Here is a 26,880-nt window from a genome sequence, read left to right as displayed (position 1 = left end):
GGTCTGTTCACATGGCAACTTGGATTGAATAAAAAAAAAAAACCCACCGAGGGCGTCTTTGTGGATGCAGAGCCGGGGTGGGCACAGGGCTGTCCTCCCCGTTCCTGCCCCCGCGTTCCTGGCTCCCCGCCTTGAGCCGGTGCCAGTGCCCGAGCTCAGCCCCCCCGTACCTCCCCGGCCATTACCGGGCTGCCGCGGCGGGGGGAACCGGCGGAGTGAGGGGGTCCGATTAGCGCCGCTTGCCTGGCCTGGCCGCGGGGGACCTTGCCTCTCAGTGGCAGCCCCCCCTGTCCGCTGCGCACCACCCCCCCCACCCCCGCTCCGCCTCGGTTCCCGGTGCCGGCCCCGCGTGGGGCGCGCAGGGCCTGCTGGCACCGTCGGGCACCCCCGGCCCTGGCGGCGGCGCCAGCGGTGCTGGAAGACGCTCTAGCGCCCTCTCGATGGTAAACGGCGCGGCGGGAGGGGCGGGGCAGGGCGGGGCGCGGGGACTCTCTAGTCCTTCCTCTCCATGGTCCGCCCGGCCACGCGGCGCTGGCTTCGCCGCGCTCTCTGGTTGGCGGGGAGGGGGACAGGGGCGTGGCCGGCGGGGGGGGGGCGGAGGCGCGCTCATGAATATGCAGCAGCAGCGGCGGCGGCAGCGGGTGAGCGGGGGTCGCTCCGCTGGGCTGGGCCTACGGGGAACGGAGATCCCTTCGGGGCCTGTTGTACCCGCCGGAGACGAAGCCGCGGCATCGTCCCCGGCGGGCACAACGGGCTCGGTACCTCCCCGTTTCCCCGAAATCGAGTGGGGGGCTCTGTTGCCACGGCGACGGGTCTAGGCCTGCTGGCTGCGGCCTACCCAGCTACTCGAGCGGGGGCTTCGTTGCCAGGGCAATGAGAGTAGGCCCCGCCGGAGGAGGGCAGGGGGCGGTGGTGGTGGACGCGGTACGGAACGGACTCGCATCCCGGGGCGGGGAGCGGGGCCTCGCTACCGTCCCGAGGCTGCCAAGGGGTTGGGAAACGGGCCCGATGGCTTCCAGATGTGGGCTGGAGCGGTCGTGACGCCGGTTCCCCCGTGGGAGGGAGGAAGGGAGGAAGGGAAGGGGGGTCTGAGGGGGTGGACCCCGGCGGGGCAGTAGGGAGTGAGGCGGGGAGGGCAGGGCAGAGCCGGGAGGAGGCACCGAGCGGGTTTTTCCTGTCCCCGCAGCCCCGGTGAGTCACGGGAGCGGCGGCGGCAGCGTGAGACCCGTGGGACGGCACCCCCCACGCTTCCCCTGCCCGCCCTGCAGCCCCCCCCCTCCCCCCGTGTCCGCGACCCACCCGGGACATGAGGCTGCTGTGGGGAAGGTGAGCAGGGCCCCCCACGGCCCCTACGCTGGGGCAGCCGAGGTGGGCTGTGCGTTGGGGGGTACTCCCGGCCCCGCGGGGGTCGGGAGGGGCCGGCCGGTACCCCTGGAGCTGCTGGGGGCTGACACAGCCGGTGGGGCTTGGTACGGTGTCAGTGAGGGGCTGGTGCAGGGGGTGGCAGGCTGAGGTGGTTCCCGGGGCAAATTGGGGGTTGGCACAGGTCAGGGGTGTGACTTGTGTGCACTGGGGTGCTGGGACAGCTTGACACAGGGTTGGTGCAGGTAAATGAGGAACTGCATGGTGTTTGGGGGTTCACAGTGTGTGGGAGCCAGTGTGGGGTACACTGATGACTGATGTGTATGGGGGGTATGGGCAGAGGGGGGTTGATGTGGCGTTTGGGGTCACTGTGCCATCCCCAGTTGGTGTAGACATGCTGAGGACAGTGTACAGAGGGTGGTACTGGTGAAGAGAGGGTTGGCAGTGTGACAGTGGTTTATTACACTGTCCAGGTGCTGGCACAGGTGGATGTGAGGGTTTGGCATAGGGCTGGGAGGTTGGTATCATGGCACAGTGTGGCTGCCCACCACTGGGTCCCACTGGTCCCAGAGCCCAGGTGAAGGGATGCTCCCTAAAATGCTTCTTCCTCTTTCCTCTTTCCCTAGGGGCTGACCCTGCACTGTGTCCACTGAGTCCTGGTCCCGGTTTTGCCATGGCCTCCCAGCCGCAGCCCCTGTGCCCTGCCTTGCCCTGCGCCTCTGCCACAGGCTCCGGGGGGGCTGGACTGGTGGCTGGCAGCCCTGAGAAAGGTCTGTCCCCATGGGGGGTGGGAGAAATCGGAGCTGGGGGGGTTTGCTGGTCTGGCCTGCTCTGGGAAGGCCCCCTCTTGGGGTGCCAAGCTGGTGCCTGAGGGCTGTTCTCGGCCCAGTGTGCCCCACTGGCCTTCCCCAGGGAGCCTGGTGGGGCTGCAGTGCTTTTCCAACATGGCGTTTCTCCTCTCCTTGCTTCTCTTGTAGGCACCACTCGCCCCAAGCCACCGGTCCGGCCTAAACCCCGTGTGCTGCCCAAGCCAGCTATGCCTGCGAAGCCCTCCCTGCCACATCCCCAACTGGGGCCACGGCACCCTCGCCCGGCACTGCCCTCTGCCGAGAAGATGAACCGCCTGGCAGGGCCCCAGCCCTATGGCGGGAGCAGCTCGGGGGGGCCCCTCCGGCGCCCCTCCTTCACCCTCAAGTCACCCGAGACCCCCAACGGGAAGGGGCTTCCATCTCCTCTGGTCGCAGCCGTGGAGGACCCGGGTTTGACCCCCAGTGAGGAGGTGCCCCCCACTCCACCGACCCCCTCCCGCAAGGGCCCAGCTCCTTTCAAGGTGACACCAGTGCCAGTGGCGACCAAACCAGAGCGATTTCCAGGCACCACCGTGGAGGAGATCCTGGCCAAAATGGACAGCAGGGAGGGCCCAGGGAGCCCAGACCGATCCCGGCTCTCGTTCTTTTGCCCTGATCCCTCCTCTCGCTTCGGCTCCAAGACCTTCACTGCCTTCCGGAGGCGTCCCAGCGGGGAGGCAGATGGAGCCCCCTCCAGCGAAGCCTGCCAGACACCCCAACCTGCGGTGGGCAAGCTGGGGGTGGGGGATGACGGACACCAGACTGCCGAGATAAGGTAAGGAGCCGGGGTCCCGCCCCGGCAGGACAAGGTGAGGAGCTGGGGTCCTGCCCCAGCAGGATGTGAGGCTGCGGGGACAGGGAACATGGCTCCTAGCTGTCTTGAGAATGGGAATAACGGAGCTGAGGTCTGGTTACCGGCACGAGGCCGGTGTTCATCCTAAGCAGGCAGTGCCCTGAGCTGCCTCCATGGGAAGGCCAGGGCAGCCGCCGCAGCGCCGGGTGGTTTGCTCCGACCGCAGGAACGGGCTGTCCCAGTTGAGGAGCTGCCTCTGTGCCTCCAGCCCCCGAGGGCTGGGAAGTGAGCCAGCCAGCCATCCTGCTGCCCTGAGGCTGGGAATAACGGGGAGGGGGTCACTCCCCTGGGAAATCCTCCCTTTTTCCCACCCTTGCTATTTTTTTTTTTTTTTCCTGCTGGGTCATGCCAAGGTGGAGGGAGAAGGCTGATCTGTGGGACTCCTGGCTGCAGGATGTCCTGGGTGAGAGCCAGCACTTGGCCATGCTCCTGAAAGCTGGGTACCTCCGGGAGAGTGAGTTGGGGGCTATTTTAAACCAGAGTGTGAGAAACTGGCTCTCCAAAGGACTGAAAACTTTCTGGAAAGGCGATTAGGGCTGATTTGCCTCTCTCCCCTCTGCAGTCACAACCTTGCTGATGGTTTGGTGCCGGGTGGTGCTTGCAGTGATTGAAGGGCCTCTTGTAGTTCATCTGGCCACTGAGGCTGGGGTGGGTGGTTTGGGGCTTGGAGGTGCCTCAGTGGGTGGTGGGAAAGGAGAGCAGAGGTGCATGGAAGGGGAATTTACCCTCCTTCCCCATTTCTGTCTGCCAGTAGCTCCCCCCCAGCCAGCCTGAGCTGTGCCGGGGACCCCCGCGGACGCCGGAGGCCGCCTTCCCCCCCTGACGTGAGTTCTCGCCTCGCCCTCCTGTGCCGCGGTGGCTCCGCTCCTGGGCTCTCTCCTTCGGGGCTCTCCTGTCTCCTCCGGGGCTCCCTCTCTGCGGGGTGCGTGTCTCTCCTTTCTCCTTGGGGTGCTGACCACCCCTTTCTCTGGGGAAGCTGGGTTCCCCCCGACCCTGTGCTGGGTGCCCCGGTGTGGGGCTGGATTATTTTGGAGGGGGTGGTGTGTGCCAGCGCCGCTGCTGAGGCGTGGGCAGGGAGCAACCGTGAGTCACCAGCCAGGGTTTGGTGACCTGGCAGGTATGTGGCAGGGCAGGCCCTTTTGGGCTCCCTGCCAGCCCCCCTCTCACCCTCCCTTTCCCACCATGCTCAGGGTGGTGACCGGGACACCAGGCCACTGCGACACCGGCAGTGGTAGCCCCAGCAGTGACACTGGGTGTCCCCAGTGCGGGGGGCTAACCCTGGCAATGCTGGGCAGGGTGACACTGGCAAGGGGGTGCTCAGCCTCACGGTGGGGTCGGGGCGCAGATTGGGGTTGGTTTTACTTTCTTCTGCTTTGTTTCTTCCTCTCCATCTGTCTTGGCGCTGCCAGAGGGTGGGCACTTGAGGGGGGCAGCAGCGGGGGGCTTGGGGTGCTGCTGTGCCCTGGGCACGGAGCGGGGCCAGGGGCGGCTGGGAGCTGCCTGGGCTGAGTCACGCAGGAAGCAGCCTGGCGCTGGCGAGAAGCATGGGCACCTCCTGCCTTGGGTTTGGGGAGGGGAGGGGGTGCTGGTGGGTGGGGCCCTCGTTGTAGATTGGGGCTGGTGAGAGGGCGGGGGGGGCTGTGATTTGAGGGTGGGTGACGCCTTGGAGGTTTCTCTCCAGTGACACAACACCCCCTGCGGGCTCTTTCCACAGCTCTCCTCTCTCCAGCTGGGTGCCCTCGGCCCCCCTGGGTCCCCAAGGCCCCCCACCTGCCCGGCTCCGGGGGCTCCTTTCCAGCCTGCTGAGCCCTCCGCCTCGGCTCCCGGCTCTCCTGATGCCCCCCCAGAGCTCCCAGCCCCCGGCTCCCCGACGCTGGCCCCTGGCTCCCCCGAATCCCCCGCTCGGCCTTCAGCCGAGGTTTCGGCTGCCTCCATCCAGGCCCCGGGTGCTCCCTCCTCTGCGGCCAAGCCCCGGCTCGGCACCTCCTGTTCCCCTGGCTCCCCCCACACTCCCGGAGAGGGATCCCTTGATACTGCCAGCCCCCCCAGCACTCCCGAATTGTCCCCCAGAGCCACCTGCCCCCCTGGCTCTCCTGAGGCTGCTGCTGAGTACTCAGCTCCCCCCAGCCCCCCCCCCGAGCTCCCTGCTAAAGCCTCCCGTCCTCCGGGCTCCCCGGAGGGACCTGATGACTCCCCATTGTCCCCACAGTCCTCTGAGGGTCCTGAGTTCAGCCCCTCTCCCCCTTCCAGGGACTCGGGGCTCCGGCGCTCTTCGGAGGGCGTGTTGCAGCCCCCCACAGCAGGGCAAGGCATGGGAGAGCTGGGGGGCTCACTGAGCGCTCTGCCCCGTCCCGGGGATCCGCTGTCAGAGCTGTCCCTGGGCAGCGATTCCGGTTGGAGCCTTTCTCAGTCCTTCGAGTGGACCTTCCCCTTGCGGGGGGCACGTCGGTTAGCATCCCCTCCCCGTTCCCCCATCCGGGAGACACCTGACTCGGGGCTTTCTGAAGAGGGCGAGTCGGACGGGGAGGACCAGGGCCCCTGTGCCCCATGCTCCCGGGGGGACAGTGGGTCTGAAGAGCCCGGCCCCGTCGTGGCTGGCAGCCGGGCAGCAGAAGGGGCTTCGTGTCCAGGGGGGCCCGTGGCCCAGTGCGAGGCCGAGGGCTCGGCAGAGGAGGAGGAGGAAGGGGAGGCAGAGCGGGATACCACCGTGCCCTGCTCCACTCTCTGCGTGACGGAGCTTGTCCAGGACCCAGCTGAGCGCAAGCCCCCCACCCAGCCCAGCCTCCCCATCGAGGCCACCCCGCCAGATCTGGCCCCACCGGATCCAGCCACTGCGGCCCACTCGGTGTGGGTGCCGGCTGGCGACTGCCCCGTGAACCTGCAGGGCCCTGGTGGGCCACGCCAGGCTGAAGGATCCTCGAGGGTCCCTGATCCCCACGCTGACCCGGGCTGGCTGACGGAGCTGCTGGCGTCGCCTGGGCCTCATGCTGCGGGCCACGGCTCTCCAGATGCAGAGAGGCCCGAGGTAAGGGTGCGGGGATCCAGGCGGCTTCGCGATGGGAAGGGTTAACACCAGGCCCCGGTGTCGGTGTGGCACTGGGCTCTGCTGCGGCAGGGCTGGGTGCGCGTAGGGCGGTGGGACGGGTTGGGTGGAGGCTGAGCGGGAGCATGCTGTGCCGGCAGGGAGAGCTGGGGTGCGGCCAGTGCCGCGTGCGGGGCCTGCTGGGGAGCCATGGCTGGCGGCTGGGGGACCACGGCTGTCCTCCGGCGGCTGCTGGCCAACCTGGAGCTGCGGGATGAGCTGGGGAGGGCTCGCCAGGCGCCAGGCTGGGAAGGGCCCGGGGCAGGCGCAGCAGCTGTGAGTACCCCCCGCAGCTGGCAGCTGCTGGCGTGGGGAGGGCAGGCGGCAGGATCTGGCCTCCCCTTGCGATGGGACCCCGCTTCTGCTGTGTCCCCCAGGCATCTGAGGATGTTTCCCCCGGCTTTTCCCCTCCAGCTTTCCTCTCTGCAGCGTGAGCTGGGACTGTGACCCCCTTTAACTTCCTCTCCCCATTTCTCTTCCCCCAGAACCTGCTCGGCTGGTCACGGAAGGACCTGTGCAGTGAGTTTGGCATCGGCAGACCTCACCAGGCTGGCACCTTTGACTGGACCCGTGAGGCTGTGGCCAGGGAAAGAGACTGGCCTGGTGAGGTGGAGCGGGACCAGGAGTTTGGGGCCAGATCAAGCTGGGACAGCACCAGGGATGGGGACCGGCAGGATGAGCCCTTTGGCACTGCCAGGAAGGACTGGGGCAGCGATTACAAAGGGACGGAGTTGATGGGGGAGATGAGACTGAGCTGCAGTGACTGGTCGAATTCCCATGGCATGGTGGAAGGCTGCCTGCAGGATCAAGACTTTGGTGCTGGCAAACCCAAGTGGGGCACGGGCTATGGCTTGGGCAGCGCGAGCAGCAGGGAGGAGATGGGCCCCGGGAAGGCTGACTGGAGCAGCAGCTATGGCGTGGGACATGGCCAGCAGCGGGATGAGGAGCCGAGCTCCAGGCAGCCCAGCTGGGCTGGCAGGTATGGCTCCGGGGATCCTGAGAGCCAGGACAGCGAGATCGCACCTGCATGGGCTGGTGGATATGGCACCGGTGATGTGGCGATGGATAGGGAGCTCACCCCAGACTGGGCCAGTAAATACAGTAGCAGGGACGCTGAGACCAAGGACAAAGATTTTACGCTGGGCTGGGCTGGCAGATCCAGCACTGGGGGCGCTGCGACCCCAGACAAGGAGTTTGGCCCCGGCAGGCAGGGCTGGGAGAGCAAATACAGCACCAGGGACATGGAGAGCCAGGACCGGGAGTTCAGCCCCAGCAGACCAGCTTGGACTAGTGAATATAGCACCCAAGAGATGGAGAGCCAGGACCAGGAGTTCAGCCCCAGCAGACCAGCTTGGACTGGTGAATACAGCACCCAAGAGATGGAGAGCCAGGACCAGGAGTTCAGCCCCAGCAGGCCAGCTGAGGCTGGTGAATACAGCACCAGGGACATGGAAAGCCAGGACCGGGAGTTCAGCCCCAGCAGACCAGCTTGGACTGGTGAATACAGCACCCAAGAGATGGAGAGCCAGGACCGGGAGTTCAGCCCCAGCAGGCTGGCCGAAGCCAATGAGTACAGCACCAGGGATGTAGAGACCCAGGACGAGGAGTTCAGCCCCAGCAGACCAGCCTGGGCCAGCGAGTACAGCAGCAGAGAGGTGGAGACCCGGGACAGCAGGTTCGGCCTCAGCAGACCAGCCTGGGATGATGAGCACGGCACCGGGAACATGGACACACAGGATGGCGAGTTTAGTCTCAGCAGAACGGCCTGGGCCAGCGAGTACAGCTCTGCAGACAGCAAAGAGGAAGAAAGAGAGTTTAGTCCTGGCCGGCTGAGCTGGGCTGGTGAGCACGGCATTGGCCAGACTGACCTGGCTGATGCTTTTGGTGTTAGGAAAGATGACTTGCCTGGCTCCCATGTCCCCGAGCCCCCGGCCCAGGAGCCTGGCTGGGGCAGCACCCACCAGCAGGAGCGCAGTGCCACCGATGGCAGGGATTGGGCTGAAGAGCTTGGAGGAGCTGAGTGCCACAACCAATTTGGCATCATTGGGACAGAGCGAGTGTCAGGTCCCTCCGGCACTGGAGCATCATCAGATGGCTTGATGTCCTGGGCTGGTGGGATGAGGTCCGGGGGCCTGCAGGAGCCCCTGGGAGACTGGCACAGGGATCTCTCCTTCAGCAGCTCGGATGCCACTGGCTGCCTGGGTACTGGTGATGCTGGCGGGGTTGTGCTGGGGCATACGGCTTGGGATCAGGGCCTGGGCAACCTGCCTGCCCTGGACGGCTCTGCCCAGTCCCGGGAGGCCAGGCTGGAAGAGCCGGGCTGGAGCCGGGACTTTGACGCAGCTGGCTGGAGCGTGGAGCTGCACGATGCCGAGGCCAAGCGCCAGGAGTGGGTTAGTGCGTTCGGTGCTCGCTGTGCGGCCCGGAGCCGGAGCTTCGGTGTCGGAGAGCAGAGACCAGGAGATGGTGCTGGCTCAGCGGACAGGTAAGGAGGGCACTGGTGGTGGCAGCACGGCCCCGGGGCAGGGGGGATCTGACCCGCATGGGTGACCATGCTGCCCTGCAGCAGGGACTTCTGATGCCATGGGCCTTGTGCTGGCATCCTATCGTGTCTCACTCGTAGCTGGGGGATCTGCTGCCTCCGGCCCTGGGCTGCTGGAGCTCCTCTTCCACTGCCTCCACGTTTCCCCGTGTAGTTTCTGGCCCCACAGGTGGAGCGGAACATTTTTAAAGGACTGGGTTTCAACTTGTCCCAGCAGGATCTGCCATCTTGAGCTGATCCAGGAGGGGCTGATGCCTTCGGGGCTTCTTGTGCTAGTCTCCCTCTGACAGTGGCAGATATAGCCCTGTGCCCTTATGGCTTTGCTATGTTGTGGGAACCCTGATTTCAGTCAATCTGCACAGCTGGGGATTCTTAGAATGAGAAATTCCCCAAGCTGCCTGAAAAGAAGGATCCCAGGAGAAAGGAAGTGAAAGCCCCAAGGGCCTCTGGAAGGCCCCAGCCTGCTGGACACGTGTGGGGCAGTGGGGAGCTGCCCTTGCCCTGGGAGCTGTGCAGTTTTCTGCTGCCAGCGCCTTCCCACACCCCAGGTGGCCCTGATCATCATCTTCCTGCCCCCTGGGGCCTCTTGGTCACCCGGTGTCCCCTGGCCACCTCCTGGGGCTGGTGGCCCTACTGGGGGGTCTGACACCTTTCTGTGCTCCAAGGTGGAGAATTGGCCTGAGTCCCCTATCAGTCTGGCAGCTTCCTTGCTCTCTCCCCACCCCAAATTCTGCCCCAGCCTTTTGGGAGGGTGCTTTGAGGGAACTTTCCAGCAGTGCCACCCCCTTGGTGTGATATCCTGGGAGAGAAGTGGGGGGTCTTGGACACCCGGGTGCTTCTCTAACTTCAAGGGAGCAGCATTTGGCCCTCCCTGTGCCTCAGTTTCCCCTGGGGGCAGACGGAGGTGAGGTTCAGGGCAGGGGAAGGGCCTGTGTTAGCTGGAGCTGGAGGAACTCTGGGGTCTCGCCTTGTCTCCCTGAGCAGAAGCATCCGTCTCTCAGACCCCAGTCCACCATTGAATGATGCTCCAGCTGACCCCTCAGCTGTGGAGCCCAGTGAGAGTGAGCCGTCCAGCCCTGCTGGGGAGGAGAGAGACCCCCATGAGATGGCTGCTGCCCTGCAGAGCCCCAGGGCCTCCCCTCTGCTGCTGGAGGCTGCTGGTGGAACCCTGCCAGATACGGAGAGCGAAGAAGCCCCCTTGGACCACCCAGATGGGAAGAGACCAGCAAGCTGGGAGGAGAAGCGGCTCTCCCTGGGCACCCCTCAGTCTGAGGGACCCACAGACCATGCTGGGCAGGAATTCACCTTTCTGGAGGTGAGTGGGGAGGGGACAGCTTCCAGCAGCCCCCTCATATGGCCCTGGGGGTTCCCAGCTGTCAAAGAGATGCTTCTCTGGTGCCCCTGTCCCTGTCCCACTCTGGGGATAGGGGCTTTACTCTCTGGCCCTAGCCTCCCCTGAGGGACAGGCTGCAGATTCAGGGCCCCCCAGGGCTGTTGCGGGCATGCTGGCTGAGATGGGGGTCCCCAGCGCTGGGCTCTAACCTGTCCCCGTGGGCCCCACAGGACATGGAGGTCCTGGACAGCAGCATGTACCGCAGCAAGGCCAACCTGGGTCGCAAGCGCAGGCACCGGGCACCGGCCCTTCGCCCTGGGGCCACCTCGGAAGGGGACAGCTGGATTTTCCGGGACTCCACAGGTGAGAGCCTGTAGGATGGTGATGACAGGAGAGGGATGGCAGGGCCATCTGTCCTCAGCAGAGGTGTCTCATGGTGATGCTGTCCCCTGTGTCCTCCCTGCAGAGCCCCGTCCAGCCCCCCCAGTAGCGTCCTCCGACGAGGAGGCAGCGGAAGAACCCAAGAACCGACGGGTGCGAGCGTCCCCATCGGGCAAGGGGGTCAAGATGCCACTCTTCCCTAGCCTCAACACATCGGTTCTCAAGGTGGGGCCTGCTGGGACCCCAGGCGAGTGGGGTGACACCTGGCCGGCTGGAAGGGAGGGTTTGACCAGGGGAGGGGAAGCTGAGGCATGTTGGGACCGAGGAGGGGTTGGCCAAAGGGAACTAGTGCGTGGAGGAGTCGGTGGGAGGATTTGGGAGGGGGCAGAGCACGGTGTGCCCACCTGACTGCTCTTCCGCACCCAGGCCAAGCTGAGGGGTCGAAACCGCTCAGCTGAGGAGGGGGCACTGCCAGGGGACAGCAAGGCAGCCCCCCCCAAAGACCCTCACGTGCAGCGCTCCAAGTCCTGCAAGATCCCTGGCTTGAGTGGGAAACCCCTGGCGCTGCCTCCCAAACCGGAGAAGTCCTCAGGGTGAGTGCTGGGGTGCAGGACACTCGGGAGGTGAGGGCTGTGTCTCGGGGCTGTGCTGGGGGAGCACCGGGGCTGGGAACGGAAAGGGGGGCTTGGGGGCAGCTGCGGGAGGATGCTGAGGACTGGGGAGGTGCTGAGGTGGCTGCTGCTGCATTGGGCGCCCCAGCAAGGGCTTGAGGGAGTACTATGGGTGGATTTTTCCAGAGGCGTGAGGGTTTTGGGGTGCTTTAGAGGGCTGAAGGCGTGCTGAGGGGCGCTGGGTCCCTCGCCGGTGCCTGCGGCTGGCAGCAGGATGCTGGGCGGGGGGGGGAGGGGCGCTGTGCCGGGCCGGCTTTCCCAGGGCCCGTTGCCTGGAGAGCCGGGCTGCTCCACCCTAAACACTGCTTCCCTTAAAGCCCCAGCAGGCGCGCAGCTCCCTGCCTGCCCTCCCTGTGGGGCCCCAGCCCACCGAATCCCCCCGGGAGCAGAGATCAGCTTGGGGTCCCTCCTGACCATGCCCCCATGGGGTTGGTCCGGGGCCCGGGGGTGTCTTTGGGGGGCTTGTGCTGATGCTGTGCCAACACTTCCCAGGTCAGATGCCTCCCCCCCGCACTGGCTGCAAGCATTGAAGCTGAAAAAGAAGAAACCTTGAGTGGGGTGAGTGCAGGAGTTGAGGGGCTGCTGCAGGACAGACCCCAGCCCATGGGCAGGGCGTACCTGGGGCCTCCCCCTCCCCACGCTTCCTGCCTCGGGGCTGTGGGTCCGGGGGGTCTGGAGGGGGCCATGTGGCCAGAGACGCGGCCGTGGCGCAGGTCCTGCTGTGCTGCACCATGCCGACTGGGGTGGGAGCATGTCCCTGTGTCCCTGGGGTCTGTGCTGCTGTGGGGAGCGGCACGCTCCCTCCTGCCTGCTTGTGGCCAGGGTCTCCACTGGGTCTGGGGCTTCACGTGGGGGTCTCACCCCTCTCCCTGCTGTGTCTTTTCCAGGCTCGCCCTCCAGCCAGCACGTCCCTGGAGGCTGACAGCTGCCGTCCCCAGGATCAGGCCTGCCCCCTCCCTGCAGCGGGACGCGCACACACACACACACACACACACACACACACATGCATCTATGCACTTTGTACGATGCTCGCAGGGTCCCTGTCCCCCTCCCCAACATAACACTTCCCCCTCCTCGACTCCTGTGTCCCCGGGAGCTGGGGCGTGGACAGTGAGCCCCCTCCCTGCCCCTCGCCCCCTGCTCTTGTATCACCCTCAGACAAAGAGCAGCAGGTCAGGATCGTGGTGCCACTTTGACAGGACAATAAAACTTCCTCGGTTGGTTCAGGGGGGCTGGTGGCCCTGGCTCTTCTCTTAGCCCCGCGGGGCTGGGGGGGGGGGAGGACACTGGTGCGGGGACTGCCACCAGGAGGAGCTCTCTGCTCGCAGCTGGGACGTAGGGCACCCATGGGTGCTGCCTGGCTGAGCGGGGGGCACCCCAGCATCCTGTGGGAGCCTGCACAGGGGCAGCGTGCACAGCTGGGCGCCCACGTGTGCAGCCCTGAGCGTGCTTCTGCATGCAGTGATTGCAGACCCCCTGGCACAGGCCCATGCAGGCGTCTGCCAGCCCCACTGGTGATGCACCCACACTCTTCCCTGCACTGCTGTGCCCTGTATGTACCCACACCCCCTCGCCCCCCGTTGCACCCCCTGCACACACAACATCCCTCTGCAGAAGCAGCCGCTTGCATGCACGCTGGCTCCTGTGCGCGTGGCTGAGCCCGTGTGTGTGTGTGCGCCCCTGCCCACGCCTGCAAACTGGCCGTGTGCACCCACCCCAGCACCACACGGCGCCTTGCTGCCTGCTGCCAGCCCACCCTCTTGCTGGGGTACTAGGGTCACCCCGAGGAGGAGCAGGGACAGGTACCACCCTGCTCCCAAACCTTCCCACAGGCGGAGCAGCCTGACCTCCCTCCTGCCGAAGCCAAGCCTGTGAGGGGGCGGATTGCGGCAGCCCCCCTGGCAGTGGCGGTGGCTGTGGTGCAGCCAAGAGGCTGGGCTGTGGAGGAATGGGGGATCCCCCGTCCCTACAGCTGGGCTGGAGCTGAAAGCCACAAAGGAGACGTGTTGCCGGCGGGCACCGCGTACATCCCTCCGGCCTTGGGTTTTGGCCAGGCTGGTGAGCCGAGCTGCTGCTACAGCCACTCTTTGGGTACCTCCTGGGTCTGGCTGTGCCCCCCCGGGGTGGGACCCCCAAGGCTGTTTTTTCCTGGCAGTGTAATGGAAAGAGGGAGATCCAGAAGGAGAGATGTAGCCAAGGGATTGCTGTTTCCCTGGTAGGATGTGAGTAACTCCAGCCAGCTTCAGAGGAAGTCGCCTAATCCCACTTTGCCGCACAGCTGAATGCTGCCCTCCCTCGCAAGAGGTGCCTGGGCAGTGCCAGGAGCGTGGTTCCGTGTCCCCACCAGTGCCCGGGTGGCTGCACGGGGCCCTGGGCACGCCAGGGGGACAGTCACTGCTCCCGAGAGATGGCTGCTGTCTCCTGTCCTCGGTGGGGCAGCCCCCTGCCATGCATCCGGGCAGTGGGCTTTTGCCGAGCCCTGTGCGTCACGTGGATCCAAGGAACCCGGCGGACAGTTGATGGGATCAGCTATTCCCCGGCAAAGCTCTGTGCCCTGAGCTGGTCGGGGTCTCCTGCTTGCCGCCAAGCCCTTGGCTTCATCCTGGAGCTGTAGCGAAATCCCAGCCTCTCCCTTCCGAGTGCCTCCGACGGTGGCTGCCCTGTGCAGGGCCGGCAGGGAGGGACATGGGCCCTGGGATTTATTCCCCAGGGATTGGGAGTGAATGTCCCCAGAGCCTCTTGCTACTGTCTGGGATGGGGCTGTGGATGCCCGAGGGCAGCCCCTCTGCCCTCGCTGAGCCCCTTGCTGCTGGGCTGGGCGCCCCAAGCCCCCCGTAACTCCCTCCCCGCACCCCCAGTCCCATTCCTGCTGCCAAATGGTGCTGCAGATAACGGTGTTCGTTCATGGCCCTGCCACCTGCCTACAGCCCCTCCCCGTGGTGTTGGGGCCCTTTGCCCAGCCCTGGCCACCAGCCTGCCGCCAGAGGCCATGGCAAACCCAAGGGGGGGGGGGAGGGGGGCTCCAGCCCACCACAGGAGGCTGCAGTAGGTCGGCCCACAGGCAGGGACCGTGCCAGGACCCCCGGGTGGCACTGCAGTCTGTGTGAGCAGAGCTGTCCCCACTGGTGGGGCAGTGAGAGGGTGACGGGACTCATCAGCCCCTCAGCGTCACTGGCAGCTTTTTGGCAAGGCATCACTTCAGCGGGGCTGGAAAGGGTTACCTGTTCTCCTGTGCTACCCACAGAATACAAAAATAGTGGAAATCATTATTAATAGTGATCTTCATTACCCAGGCTGGAACATCTCCCTTTGTAGCAGTTTCTGGCGATACCAAGGGTCTAATTAGCATTTCTTTTATTTCCCTATTTTATTCCATTTATTAGCTAATAGGCTTAAGTAACATCTTCGTCAGGCTCGGTTTGTGTGGGGGTCTGTCCCTTCTTTAAACAAACTTAGGGTTTTAACTTAAATCAGCAGCCCTCACATTTATGCGTCGATTTTTAGCACCTTTTAATTTTAATTCTGCAAAGACCGTGCTGGACTTGGCACCTCACCCTGCAGGGTTAACGGACACCTTTCCATCGCACTGGCCCGAGTCATCAGATACCTCATTATTCATTATCTCTGCCCTGCTTTGTTCTCCAGGCCAATGGCTTTGGGGTCCCCTTCAGGCAGATGGGTTGGTGGCCACCGTGGCCACCGCTCTGGGGCTCCCACTGGCACCCGACCTGCACCCCCAGTTCCTAGCACCTCTCCCTCCCGTACTGCTCGGTTTTGCTAATTTTGGAGACCTCTTGGAGCTTCCCCCCCTGCATTTCAGGCACTGAATTACCCCACCCCCCCACCCCACCCCTTTACACCACTTTGCTGGGAAAAGGGACCCACTGCGCCGGTGGGGGTCTCTAGGGGGCTTTGCCCTCACAGCAGCGGCACCCCCCAGCTCCATCCCCGCAGTTCCTCCACTGTGCCAGCGCCTGGGTGGCACTAACCTTCCCACAGCGCGTGACAGTGGAGGACAGCTCTGCCCCCCCCCCTCCCCGGGCCTGTTGCCCAGCCCAAGGTCCTCCTCCCCCGCCTCCCCGGGCACTTGTGGCTTTTCAAATTTCACTTTTTGCAAAGTCCCGCTCAGCTTCTCTGGTGTTTTTCCCCAAAACAGTAATTGTGAGAGCTCAGCCCCGGTGGGATGATCCCGTCCCACAGCTTGGCTGTGCCCTGCTGCAGCAGGGAGCTTCCCTCCTCCTGCTCCCTCCAAATATTTTATTTTTGGGGTGGGGGTGATTTTTGTTCTTTCTTGGCTTGGCCAAAGGCATTGTTGTGTTGAGCTCCTGCTCCGGGCAGCAAAGCACAGAATTGGGGCGCAGCGAGGGCTCCCGGTTGGCATCTGGTCCTGCAGCAGATGATGCCTTAAAATGGTCTTTTTGAAGCATGGGGGGGAATCCTGGAGCTCCCCCTCCCCGGAATTTTACTAAACGCATAGTCTCCCCAGCATGTTGTGCTCAAAACAGGGCCCCAGCAATGTGGGACCCTCCCAGCGCCACGACTGTTTGCAAAATGCAACCCCCTGGAAGCAAAATATAAAATCCGAAGTGCAAAATGCCAAACGCCAAATGCAACATCCCAAGTGCCAAACACCAAATGCAAAATGCCAAATGCCCCCCCCCAGCCCCCACACCCAGTGCAACACCCTGCTGCAAACTGCCCCATGCAACAGCCAAATGCGAAATGCAAAACCCCAGGCGCAGCCCCACTCCAATGCAAAATGCTGACTGCAACGCCCCTAAGGTGAGACCCCCAACACAAATTTGGACTTGCAGGGTGGCGGGTCTGTCGTCGGCCCTTGTGCCCTCCAGCCCTGCCAAGTCCCCCCTCCCCAAGCCACGGCACCAAACCTGGGCGCCAGTGGGGTAACTGGAATGCCCCAGGAGGTGATGGCCCTGCAGCAGGGCGACGGGGGTTATCTCGGGGGCTGACACTTTGACACTTGGGTGAGAGCTTGGTAAAACCCCCCAGGAAGGAGCCAGATGGAGAGTGGAGGGGGAGTTGTGAAATTTCCCACAGAGGCTCCCCCATCCATCCGTCCTGTCTCATCAAGGAGGAGGGCGGAGGAGGAGGAGGAAGGGGAGGTAACGCGGTGGGATCCGTTGGGCTGGGCTCAGAGGGCCGGAGGAGCTCGGTGAGCCCGGGATGAGCTGAGCTGAGCTGAGCCCAGCGGCCGGCGGCATGGAGGAGGCGGCAGATACCTACGCTTACGGGGACAACGAGACGGAGTGTGAGTACGTCGAATGGGGCCCCTCACTGGCCCTGCTGCCCACCATCTACCTGCTGGTCTTCCTGCTGGGCACAGCGGGCAATGGGCTGGTCCTCTGGACTGTCTTCAAGGGTGGGCAGGACCGCCGGCGCTCGGCCGACACCTTCATCGCCAACCTGGCCGCCGCTGACCTCACCTTCGTGGCCACCCTGCCTCTGTGGGCCGCCTATGCCTGGCTGGGCTACCACTGGCCCTTTGGCACGGCTGCCTGCAAGGTCAGCAGCTACCTGGTCTTTGTCAACATGTACGCCAGCGTCTTCTGCCTGACGGGGCTGAGCTTTGACCGCTACCTGGCCATCGTCCGGCCCCTGGCCACTGCCAAGCTGCGCTCGCGGGTCAGCGGGCTGGTGGCCACGGTGGCCCTGTGGGTGTTGGCGGCTCTGCTGGCCCTGCCAGCCCTGGTGCTGCGGCGGGCAGCTGCCCTGGAGGGGGACAACAAGATCACCTGCTACATGGACTATGGGGGCTTGGCCACCCCGGGGACAGAGGTCGCTTGGGAGGTGGGGCTGGGGCTGTCCTCCACTGCCCTGGGCTTCGTGGCCCCCTTCGCCGTCATGCTGACCTGCTACTTCTTCATCGCCCGCACCGTGGCCAGCCACTTCCGCCGGGAGCGGGCTGAGGGGCCCCGCAAGCGCAAGCGCCTCCTCACCATCATCACTGTGCTGGTGGCCGCCTTCGGGGGCTGCTGGCTGCCCTTCCACCTGGTCAAGACCCTCTACGTCCTGATGGATCTGGAGGTGCTGCCATGGTCCTGCAGCTTCCACGCCTTCCTCAACAACCTCCACCCCTACTGCACCAGCATTGCCTACATCAACAGCTGCCTCAACCCCTTCCTCTACGCCTTCTTCGACCCCCGGTTCCGCCACGCCTGCGCTGCCCTCCTCTGCTGCCGGACCCCTGGCCCTGGGACCGAGCGCTCCGCCAGCTACTCCTCGGGACACAGCCACCCCCCCGGCGGCAAGGGGGCACCGGTCTTGGGGGGCAAGCTGGACCCCGCCACCCAGGAGACGCTCTTCCGTGCCTAACCCCCCTCCCCAATCCACCCCCGGTGCCCCCTGAGCTGGTCTCCTTGGGGGGACCCACACCACCTCCTCCTCACCCCAGAGCCTGGCTTGCTTTGGGGACACACCCCCCCACTGGAAAGCCCTGCTCGTGGGAAGGGGAAACTGAGGCAGGGGCCGGGCAGACCCTGAGAGAAGCCCCTGGGGGGCTCGGGCAGGGGCGGCTCCCCCCAGCACCCACAGGGCTTTGTATTTTCTACCAAATAAATGAATTTTGGTTAAAAATGGAGCAGGGTGTGCACTGTTCCCTCTAGGGGGGTGGGATGGGATGGGATGGGATGGGATGGGATGGGATGGGATGGGATGGGATGGGATGGGATGGGATGGGATGGGATGGGATGGGGGGGACAGGCGATGTGGGGCAGTATCGGGGGGTGAGGGGGCATGACTGGGTTTTAGGGTGTGTATTGCACATGTGTGTGTGTGTGTGTGTGTGCGCGCGCAGTATAGTGTCCCTGCACCCTGTGGCTGCCCGTGTCCCCTCCTGTGTACCCCCCCCGGACCCCTCCAGACCCCGCTGGGTGCTCGAGCCCAGGGCAAACTCTTGCTGGTCTCTTCCCCAGCACACACTTTGGAAAATGTAAAAATTCCCATCCCAACGCATCTGAGCATCACAGCATGCCAGGATGTGGGTGTTTTAGCACCAAAAGAAGTGCAATCCTCCCCAAGGTGTCCCACGTGGGGTGGGCACCTGCCTGCCCCAGCCCCCACCCCCCACCCCCCCAGCCCCTGCAGCTCTGATTGCATCAGGCAGCTGCCCTGTCCCACCAAATCCCATTTTCGGGATTTTCTCCTCCTTATCTGAGACCAGAACAAGCCCTGGGTGACACACCTCTGCGGTGTGAAAATGGGATGCTGATGCTATTAAATACCCATACCCCGAGGGATGGGAACAAGGGACAGTTCGGGTTTGGGGGGGTGGGGGTGGGTGGGTTTGGGCACTGGGCAGGGCACTGACCCACACTAACCCCAGATTTTGATGAGCCACTAAATGGCTCCTCTCCCACTTCCCTCCCTGGCCCCCACCGTTTCCTGAGGCTTCGCTCTAAATAAATCTTCCCCCTATTTGTTATTTACATCCTTCATTTACTCATGATGAACTATCCTGTCTCCTTGGCCTTTGTTCCTGCTTGGAAAGGATGCGGGATTCATTACTGGGTTCCTTGGGAAGCTTCCCGTCTGGGGGGGCTGCATTAACCTTCCTGCTTGCCACCACCTCGCTGGGGAGCCAGCCCAGCCAGAGCCACCTCTCCCCAGGGACGGCCCTTTGGCTTAGTGAAGTAAATAGAGGAGGGGGCTGCTGGGGGCTGTGGTTTGGATAAGCCACCCAGCCAGAGGGCTGGGAGCCTACGGTGGCTCTTTCCACCCTGGCTGGGGATTTTTGGGGTGTTTCCCCATGGTTCTGGTTTGATCTGAGAGCTGGGGGCCTCGAGGGGTGGGGGTGGAGATGCTGCACCTGGGGCCACCGCCCAAAGGGAAGTGTGGGCAAAGCGTGTTTACATTCAAGGTGCCTTCCAGGCTGGCTCGCCCTGGAGAAACCCCTGTTACTGCTCACCGGTCTGTCATTCTGTCAGTCCATCTGTCCATCCATCAGTCCCTCCCTCCCTCCAACCAGCCATCCAACTATCCATCCACCCACCGGTCCATCTATCTGTCCTCCCGCCCATGCACCCCTCCCTCCCTCTATCCATCCTTCCTGCCCTCCATAGCTCCCTCCCTTCTTCTCTCCCTCTTTCTCTATCCCTCCCTCACACCATCCTCCGTTCCCTCCCTCTGTTCCTCCATCCCTCCACCCCTTCATCCCTCAACCCCTCCATCCCACCACCACTCCCAAATACCCCAGCACTAAAGGGGGTGGCGGGGGCCCCGTTTTTTGCTGGGGAGCCGGTGAGGCTGGTTTCCTCCCAGCGTGGTGGCTGGGCACGGAAATGGCTGCAGGGCGCACTGCCAGCGGAGACAGGAGCCGCTGACTTTCTATCCGCCTCTTGGAGATTTCCCTTTCCCTTCCAGGAGGGAAATGTTTAGCTGAGGAGTCTCTGGGGGGAAATGCAGGGACACTTCAGAAAAAAAACAAGGCTGGAGCCAGGGCTGGGGGAAGGCACAGTGGGGGCCTGGACCACCCGTCGGAAGGAGATAAGGAAGGTGTTGCCTTCCTGCAGCAGCGTGGCAGAGGAAAGATGAGGAGGGAAGATAGAGGGGGGACAGCTGAGGACCATGGTTTTGGGGGATGGGGAACAGGACCCTACCGAGACTTGGAGCATCCTTGGAAAACCCTGGGAAGGCTGGGGGATGGGGGTGTGCTCCCTGGGGGTCAGTCTGGGGATCCTCAATCCTGAAGAAGCGATGCTTTGGCTTGCTGCGGGTTCAGGCTTGGCTGGGGTCTGTGGGTCACAGCCAGATGTCCCCAAATCATGTGCCGTGGGGATGTGGCGCTGGAGAAAAAGGAGATTATTCTGCACAGGGACCTTTGGTTGGAGCTAAAAGCATGTGTGGGCTCCAAGGGGAAGGCACAGGGTAATGGATGAACGGCCAGCAGGGATGGGGATAGGGACAGGAACCAGCTCCCCACATCCCAGGGAGCCTCCCAGCCCCGAGCTGCTTTCTCAAGCCACCAAAAGGCCAAGCAGGCAGTTCCCCCCCCTCCCCCCACCCGCATCCCGCCTGGGGGTGCTGAAATAATTTGGTGTTGTGCTAAGCTGGGCTGATGTCCCCGGGTGTCCCCTTTGAAGTGTCCTCCTTGTTTACCGCCTGGCTCTGGGCTGCCTTCACACATCCCACCCCAAAGCAAATGGAGGGGGGACCCCTGCATCCCCACACCGTGGTGGGGAGGGGGCTGCCACTCCCATTTGTGCTGGGAAAACGTGGATGTGCTGAATTTGTGCTTCCTCACTGCACAGAGGAGCTTTCCCACTGACCTCACGGCTCAGAAATAGCTGGGAAAATGATTATGGGGTGAGAGGCGTCGGCTTGCGGAGAAGGTGATGGGGTGGTGCCATTTTAAGTGGCCCCTGCCCCAGTGTGTCCCCACCATGCCAAACCCTGGGCGACCCACCCGAAATCTGTGCCCCAGCACCCCCTGGGGGGACTGATTCCCCCCACCCCCCGCCCTGTGTTAGGAGCAGAAGGACCTTCAGGTGGTTGTGGCAAGTGCTGGGACTTTGGGGAGGCTAAAAGAGAGCAAATCGGGTCAGACGGAAGGAGTTTGGGTTTTTTTGTCTCTCCTGTGTTTCCAGGGGTTGGAGCACCTTCAGCCAGCCGGGGGGGTGAAAGGCTGGGGAAGAGCTACTGTGTGGGAGCCCTGAGGGGCTGGTTGTCCCCACGTCCCTGTGTGACCCTCCTGGGTTGGGGAGGGGATGGGGGAAGGACATATGAGAAAAGTGGGGGGAGAGGTGGATGGAGGGAAAGTTTGGGTGGGTGGGCAGGTTTGGGAAGGGAGGTGGGGCTGGAGTATGTGGAGGGAGGGATGGATGGGTGCAGGGATGGATGGGGAGGTGTTGGGAGGGAGGGAAAGACGGGGGCATGTATAGAGGGAGAGCAGGAGGGAGGGATGCCTGGAAGGATGGATGGACAGATGGAAGGATGAAGGGATGGGTGAGTGGATGGATGGAGGGATGGATGGGTGGAAGGACATATGGGTGGATGGACAGCAGAGGGATGGGCGGGTGGGCACTGGGACAGTGGGGTGACATGATGGGGGGCCAGCTGGCTGCAGCAGTCCCTGAGGACACACTGGGGGGTGCAGGGGTGCACGGGCACCCCACAGCCCCCACAGCTGGCGCTGCCAACACCCAGTGAACAGGACGGCTGGGGTGGGCAACAGGGGCTGCTGTTGTCCGGCAGCTGCCCCCAGCCCGCTCCCCTGGGGCCACCTGTGGCAGCCGGACATGGTGCAGCTGCTGCCCGACCTCTCGGCTCCAGCAAGTCAAAATAGCCCCCGCGTCCCCCCCTGCTCGCACAGCCCTGGGGTGGGAGGGGGGTCCTGGGGAGCGCAGTGACACAGAGGTGACCCGGCTGCCGGCAGCTGGGCCCCACCGGGGCCAGGAGCTGCTGCTGGAGGAATAACAGGAAGCGCCAGGAGGGGAAAAACACGGCTGATGCCTTCTGCAGGTTGTGGCCACCGCCTTCCCAGCCCTGCCGCCCGCGCACGCGTGTCTGCCGCACACACATGGCCCCACCACACACGCGTGTCTGCTGGACACGCATGGCCCCGCCACACACACGTGGCCCTGGCCCTGAGCCGGGCTGCGCTGATGCTCTTTATTGTTGAGGTTCGGCTCTGAAAAAGTGCTTGACATTTTACAAAAGTCTGCGGTTATAAAATGTGCTCCGTACAAAGACCGGGGAGGGATTCGGCTTTTCCACCTTCGCCTTTCCCATCCACCCATGCTGGGTGTTGTGTGGAGGGGGGCAAAGGGGAAGGAGGGAGGAGAGGAAAGAGAAAAAATAAAAAATAAAATAAAATAAAATAAAATAAAATAAAATAAAAGAAAAGAAAAGAAAAGAAAAGAAAAGAAAAGAAAAAAAAAAGAAGAAAAGAAAAGAGAAGAAAATAGGAGAAAAAGAAAAAGACAAGAAAAGAAAAACTAAAGAAAAGAAAAGAAAAAAGAAAAAGACAAGAAAAGAAAAGAAAAGAAAAGAAAAGAGAAGAAAATAGGAGAAAAAGAAAAAGACAAGAAAAAAAAGAAAAACTAAAGAAAAGAAAAGAAAAAAGAAAAAGACAAGAAAAGAAAAGAAAAGAAAAGAGAAGAAAAGAGAAGAAAAGAAAAGCAAAGCAAAGAAAAGAAAAGCAAAGCAAAGCAAAGAAAAGAAAAGAAAAGAAAAAAGACAAAAGAAAAGGAAAGGAAAAGAAAAGAAAAGAAAAAAGACAGTCAATAAGATGGAAAGAAGGAAAGGAAAGGGAAGGCAAGGAAAGGTACAAGGAGAGAAACAGTAAACTAAAAAGACAAACAAAAGAAAAAGAAAAAAAGGAAAATAAAAGGAAAGGCCAAAGAGGCTGCGGGCAAGGGTGAGGCACAGGGGAGAAGCCAGGAGGGGGGTGAAGGGGCTGCCCCTTCCCCGGGTGCTCCCCAGCTCGCTGCCGGGCAGGCGGTGGCCCTGCAGCGGGGACACCCACCACGCGCCCAGCACCGTGGGGCCCAGCACTGGCACCTGGTCCGATGCTGACGGAATCTGTCACCCAAGGTGCAGGGCGAAGCGCGAGGGCCAGGCCGTTTTTGCTTCGGAGAGAGAGAAAATGGGTCTGGCTGGAGAGCGGGGCACTGGGGAGGTGTGTTGGCTCTTCCTCCACTGTCCCCTGGCATGAGGCCGGGAACTGCCGGTGCAGGGATGTGTCTTGTCCTCGGCATCCAGAGGGTGCTGGGCGATGCCTCAGACTTACCAGAAAGAAAGAAAAAAAAAAAAAAGAAAAAGAAGAAAATAAAGAAAAAAGAGCCCAAGTGCCCCTTCCCAGCATGCGGCACTGGGGGCTGCTGCTCTCCTGTGGGCGAAGGGCTTGGGGGGTGCAGCCACAGTGGGGGTGCAGCCTCGCCATGGGTGCAGCCGTGCCTTCGGTGCAACCTCGCAATGGGTGCAAGCCCACTGCGGGTGCAACCTTGCTGTGGGTCCCACCTCACCATGGGTGCCATCACGCCATGGGTGCAGCCCGGCCTCACCACAGCTCAGGGAGGCCCATCACGGGACACCCGCCTCCCCCAGGGTTGGCACAGGACCTGGTGAGGGACTGGGGAGCCTGAGCGAGGTCATGTCCCCATGGGGTCTCACCACCAGCATAGCACCAGGGTGATGCACCCACCCTTCTGCCTCCACGCTGCTACCGGGGGTCCAAGCCCCAGGAGGTGCTCAGCAGTGGAGGTGGCATCACAGAGCCAGCACATTGCCTCATTATTCCCTGCTTTCCCCTTTTTTTGGGTTGGTTTGGTTTTAAACTGCACCCACATCTAGACTCTACCTTCATGCAGGGGGGGACAAGGTAAGAAAAATAAAACAACTCATGGGAAGACCCCTCCTGGGAGACGCTGTGTCCCCCTCAGCCCCACTCTCATGCCTGACGCGTGCTGGCTGCAGAACTGGCCACAAAGACAGTGTAAAACACACACACAGGGACGGCGGCCACCCCAGCTGGACAGAGGGGCCGTTGGCTTTCTTTTTTTTTTTCCTCTTTTTTTTTTTTCTTTTTTGTCTTTTTTTTGGAGTTCCTTTTGCCTCCCAGCCTTCCCACATCGGCAAGCAGGGATGAGGTGATGGCGTTCCCCAGCCGCCGGGCGATGCTCAGTGCCTGGTTTGGCCCGGAACCTGTGTGAGACTTTGGAAGAGAAAGGCAAAAAACAAAACGTGGCCAGGAAAGCCATCCCCGGGGGGTGCTTGCAGCTTGGCCTGCTGCCAGGTACCACGGCCCTGGTGCTGTCCCGGCTTGGTCCGGTGTCACTGGCACACCACAGGCATCCCCCAGGTCCCTCCCCTGGGAGCAGTGGTGCTGAGCTGGGTGCTGGCACCGGGTCCTGGGCTTGGACCCCCATCTTTTCAAGGAATGTGGGTGGGATTCATGGGGGGTCCAGCGGTGCTGCCTTTGGGCGGAAAGCGCGGATTTCCTTGGTTGTCACCCCGGGAGGGTGGCTGGTGTCCCCCAAGGCACATGCCACTTTTTGGGGGTCTCTCACCCAAGCAGGGGGGGTTGCTTCCCAGCTGCAGCCCCCAGGTCCTATGAGACCCCTGTGGGACCCCATGCCACTGCCCTCACCAGCCCTGGGCAGTGGCAACAGGAGGCGGGGGGGTCTGAGCTCACGGTGCGGGTGGAACAATCCTGGAGGGTGCCTGCCAGGGCAAAACCTCCCCATTTTGGGCCAAAAGGAGGAGGACGTGTCCCCAGGTCTCCCCTGCCATGGCCAGGCTGATGTCTCGAGGACCACCCCAGCCGGGGGGGGGGCGGTGGGAGGGGACGAGGACAAGGCACAGTCAGGTGCCCCCACCGGGGCATCCGGGCTGGGGGGCTGTCGGCGCTGCTGGCAGTACCTAAACGTCCTCGTCCTCGCTGGCCTTGCTCCAGCGGTGGCAGCAGTTGGCAGTGATGCCCAGCAGGAAGTTGGTGGCCACCGAGGCGATGGAGACGACGAAGCCGACAAAGGCGATGAAGAGATAGTCGTCCAGCGTCAGCGTGAGGTGGCAGGCCTGGAAGCTCTCCTCCGTCAGGGAGAGCAGGGGGGCTCCCGCCACCTCGGGGGGGGCCCGGCACTCAGCTAGCTGCGAATCTGCCGGGGGAAGCGGCATCAGGGCTGGCCGCCGGAGCCCCGTGGTGCGGGCGGGTTGGGGGTGGGGGGCGCGCGGGCGGCACCTACCCGAGGCGCAGCCCTGGATGCGTCCCCGCAGCCACTTGAGGAAGGGCTCCATGGCGCAGCCGCACACCCAGGGGTTGCCCCCCAGGCGCAGGCCCACCAGCCCCGGCAGCCCCTCCAGGGCATCGAGGCTGATGGCCGACAGCCCCCCGTAGCTGAGATCCAGCTCCCGCAGCTGGGCCAGCCCGCGGAAGGCATGGGGGTGCACCCGCCGCAGGCCAGGGTTGTGGCTGAGGTCGAGGCGCAGCAGCCCGCTGGCCTCCAGGAACATGTCGGCAGCCACCAAGCTGAAGTTGTTGTAGCTGAGGTCGAGGTGGGCCAGGCGGCGAGCCCCCAGGAAGAGCCTGGCCGGCAGGGCCGCCAGAGAGTTGTTGCGCAGGTCAAGGGCCCGCAGCTGGCCATAGCAGGCCAGGTAGCCCGGCGGGATGCTGGCGATGCGGTTGTGGGCCAGGCTGAGGTTGCCGGTGTCCAGCGGCAGCTCGGGGGGCACCGAGAAGAGCCGCTGCCCGCTGCAGTCCACTGCCTGCCCACGGCACGTGCACAGCACCGGGCAGCCCGCCCCGCCGCCCGCCACCACTGCCACTGCCGCCGCCGCCGCCGCCACCAGCCAGGGGCCCAGCAGCATGGCGGGGCGGCGGCAGACCCCCACTCAGCGAGTGCCGGCGGGGAGGCCCGGACCCTCACGGGGCCATCCTGCCACGGGGAAGGGACCACCCGCCTGGCTCACGCTGAGGGCCGCCGGCAGCGGCAGCGAGCGGGGCCAGGCTCTGGGCTATCAGCGCGATGCTCCAGGCATCCCGGCGACATTCGGGGGGGCACGTTAAATCGCCCCCCGCAGGGGCACGGTGGTCTGTGAGCCCTGGGGTGCTGGTGGGCACTGGGCCGTTCTCAGCTGCCTGCGAGGAAGAGGGGCAGCAGAAAGCCGTGCTAGCCACACGCATTGCTGGGGGGGCCGCGGCTCGTGCAGCCTGGGGTGGCCGTGTGGGGCACCCCCGCCTTCCCCGTGCCCCCCCTGCCAGGGCCATCCTGCTCCTCCAAGCCCCCTCCCCTGGAATTTCAGCCAAAAAAAGAGCCCCCACACCTCTGCTGACCTTGGACAGCTCATCCTGGCCAGCAGTGGCAGCAGCTGGGGGGGGGGGGGCCTGCTCCCCAGCCTGCCTGCCAGCCCCCTGCCACCACCACCTCAGCCCAGTGCCAGGGACACCCTCCCCTCAGCTCTTCTGTGGGGATATCCCCCTCCCCAGCACCCACCCGTGGTGCCCACCGAGCCTGCCCTCGCCTGGCCATCTTTGCTCTTTCCTCCCTCACCCCTGGCCTTCTTGGCTCCATCCTCTCCCCACCGCCCCATCTTACCGGCAGGGTGGGGATGGACAGACACACACACACCACACCACATACACCCACCCCACCGGCCTGGCCACCCCCCTTCTCCACAGGCCCCCCGAGCCCTCCGGTGGTGCCAGGGTCCCCCGGGGTACTCACGCTGGCCAGGAGATGAGCGGGGGCTTGGCTCCCTGCGGCCGCCGGGCCTGGGTGGTGGGCCGGGGGTCCCTGGGCAGCCGCCCTCACCCTGGAGGCCGCCAAGTTGGGAGAGCGGCTCCTGCAGCAGCGGCCAAGGCTGCTGCCGAGCCTGGCAATGGGAGCAGGTCTTTCCCCACCTCCTTCCTCCCCTCCTCCTCCTCCTCGTCCTCCCTTGTCTCTCTCTTTCTCTGTCTCTTTTTTTTTTTTTTTTCCTCTTTTTTTTTTCCTTGAGGGCCAGATACTGACGTTTCGGTGTCTCTTAGCAACTGCCTCCACATCTCTGAGCAACAGGAGAGCGGGATGTGGAGCTGCCGGAGCAATGGAGACATGGAGATGGCAGCGGGTAGAAATGCCCCCACCCCGGGGACAGCCTGGCCAGGCTGGGGGGACCTGCACCCAAAGGGCTGAGGCATCCGAGTGAGATGGAGTGGGTAGTTCCCAGCCCTCCCTGCACCCCTGGCCCTGGGGAGGCATCCTCCGTGGGATGGGGTGATTCAGGGTTTCCCAGGCTCTGAAAACAGAAACAAATTACATATCGGCAGAGGGGAAGAAGCAGGCAGCCTGCATCAAACCGGGAGCGATGTTTCCTG

The 26,880-nt window shown here is 63.5% G+C and overlaps 3 protein-coding genes across 7 annotated transcripts; 2 read left to right on the top strand and 1 right to left on the bottom strand.

The window, feature by feature from the left end:
- Positions 1-514: 514 nt before the first annotated feature.
- Positions 515-12,303, top strand: TNKS1BP1 (tankyrase 1 binding protein 1). Of its 5 annotated transcripts, none has more exons than XM_055814497.1 (13): positions 515-641; positions 1,187-1,326; positions 1,989-2,132; positions 2,340-2,985; positions 3,815-3,887; positions 4,778-6,088; positions 6,631-8,630; positions 9,669-10,002; positions 10,251-10,383; positions 10,487-10,626; positions 10,828-10,994; positions 11,565-11,630; positions 11,960-12,303. In XM_055814497.1, exons 3-12 carry the CDS (start codon positions 2,036-2,038, stop codon positions 11,623-11,625), a joined length of 4,962 nt encoding a protein of 1,653 aa, XP_055670472.1. In that variant the 5' UTR covers positions 515-641; positions 1,187-1,326; positions 1,989-2,035; the 3' UTR covers positions 11,626-11,630; positions 11,960-12,303. The 5 variants fall into 5 exon arrangements, with proteins under 5 accessions (XP_055670472.1, XP_055670473.1, XP_055670475.1 ...); XM_055814498.1 differs by lacking the exon at positions 515-641 and adding an exon at positions 647-758; XM_055814500.1 differs by lacking the exon at positions 515-641 and having other exon boundaries at positions 1,111-1,326; positions 3,818-3,887.
- Positions 12,304-16,209: 3,906 nt separating this feature from the next.
- On the top strand, positions 16,210-17,670 carry APLNR (apelin receptor). Its single transcript, XM_055814668.1, has one exon. It carries the CDS (start codon positions 16,293-16,295, stop codon positions 17,403-17,405), a length of 1,113 nt encoding a protein of 370 aa, XP_055670643.1. The 5' UTR covers positions 16,210-16,292; the 3' UTR covers positions 17,406-17,670.
- A 5,928-nt stretch (positions 17,671-23,598) lies between these two features.
- Positions 23,599-25,672, bottom strand: LRRC55 (leucine rich repeat containing 55). The gene is made up of 2 exons (XM_055814457.1): positions 24,773-25,672; positions 23,599-24,685 (listed from the first exon to the last, which is right to left on the bottom strand). The coding sequence occupies exons 1-2, from the start codon at positions 25,392-25,394 to the stop codon at positions 24,450-24,452; spliced, it is 858 nt and encodes a 285-aa protein (XP_055670432.1). The 5' UTR covers positions 25,395-25,672; the 3' UTR covers positions 23,599-24,449.
- Between the last annotated feature and the right edge of the window lie 1,208 nt (positions 25,673-26,880).

This window comes from Falco peregrinus, chromosome 9, assembly GCF_023634155.1.
Source record: "Falco peregrinus isolate bFalPer1 chromosome 9, bFalPer1.pri, whole genome shotgun sequence".
NCBI classification, from domain to species: Eukaryota; Metazoa; Chordata; class Aves; order Falconiformes; family Falconidae; genus Falco; species Falco peregrinus.
Note: the sequence above shows the minus strand (reverse complement) of the source record. Positions and strands in the feature narration are given on the sequence as shown.

What these genes read in the sequence shown, in the direction of transcription:
- TNKS1BP1 (XM_055814497.1), top strand. Translation starts at nt 2,036, where the DNA reads ATGGCCTCCCAGCCGCAGCCCCTGTGCCCTGCCTTGCCCTGCGCCTCT. An exon ending in GGTGCTGGCTCAGCGGACAG is followed by an intron (nt 8,631 to 9,668) that starts GTAAGGAGGGCA and finishes TGTCTCCCTGAG; the next exon opens with CAGAAGCATCCGTCTCTCAG. An exon ending in TCAACACATCGGTTCTCAAG is followed by an intron (nt 10,627 to 10,827) that starts GTGGGGCCTGCT and finishes TTCCGCACCCAG; the next exon opens with GCCAAGCTGAGGGGTCGAAA.
- APLNR (XM_055814668.1), top strand. Translation starts at nt 16,293, where the DNA reads ATGGAGGAGGCGGCAGATACCTACGCTTACGGGGACAACGAGACGGAG.
- LRRC55 (XM_055814457.1), bottom strand. Translation starts at nt 25,394, where the DNA reads ATGCTGCTGGGCCCCTGGCTGGTGGCGGCGGCGGCGGCGGCAGTGGCA. An exon ending in CATCCAGGGCTGCGCCTCGG is followed by an intron (nt 24,686 to 24,772) that starts GTAGGTGCCGCC and finishes TTCCCCCGGCAG; the next exon opens with ATTCGCAGCTAGCTGAGTGC.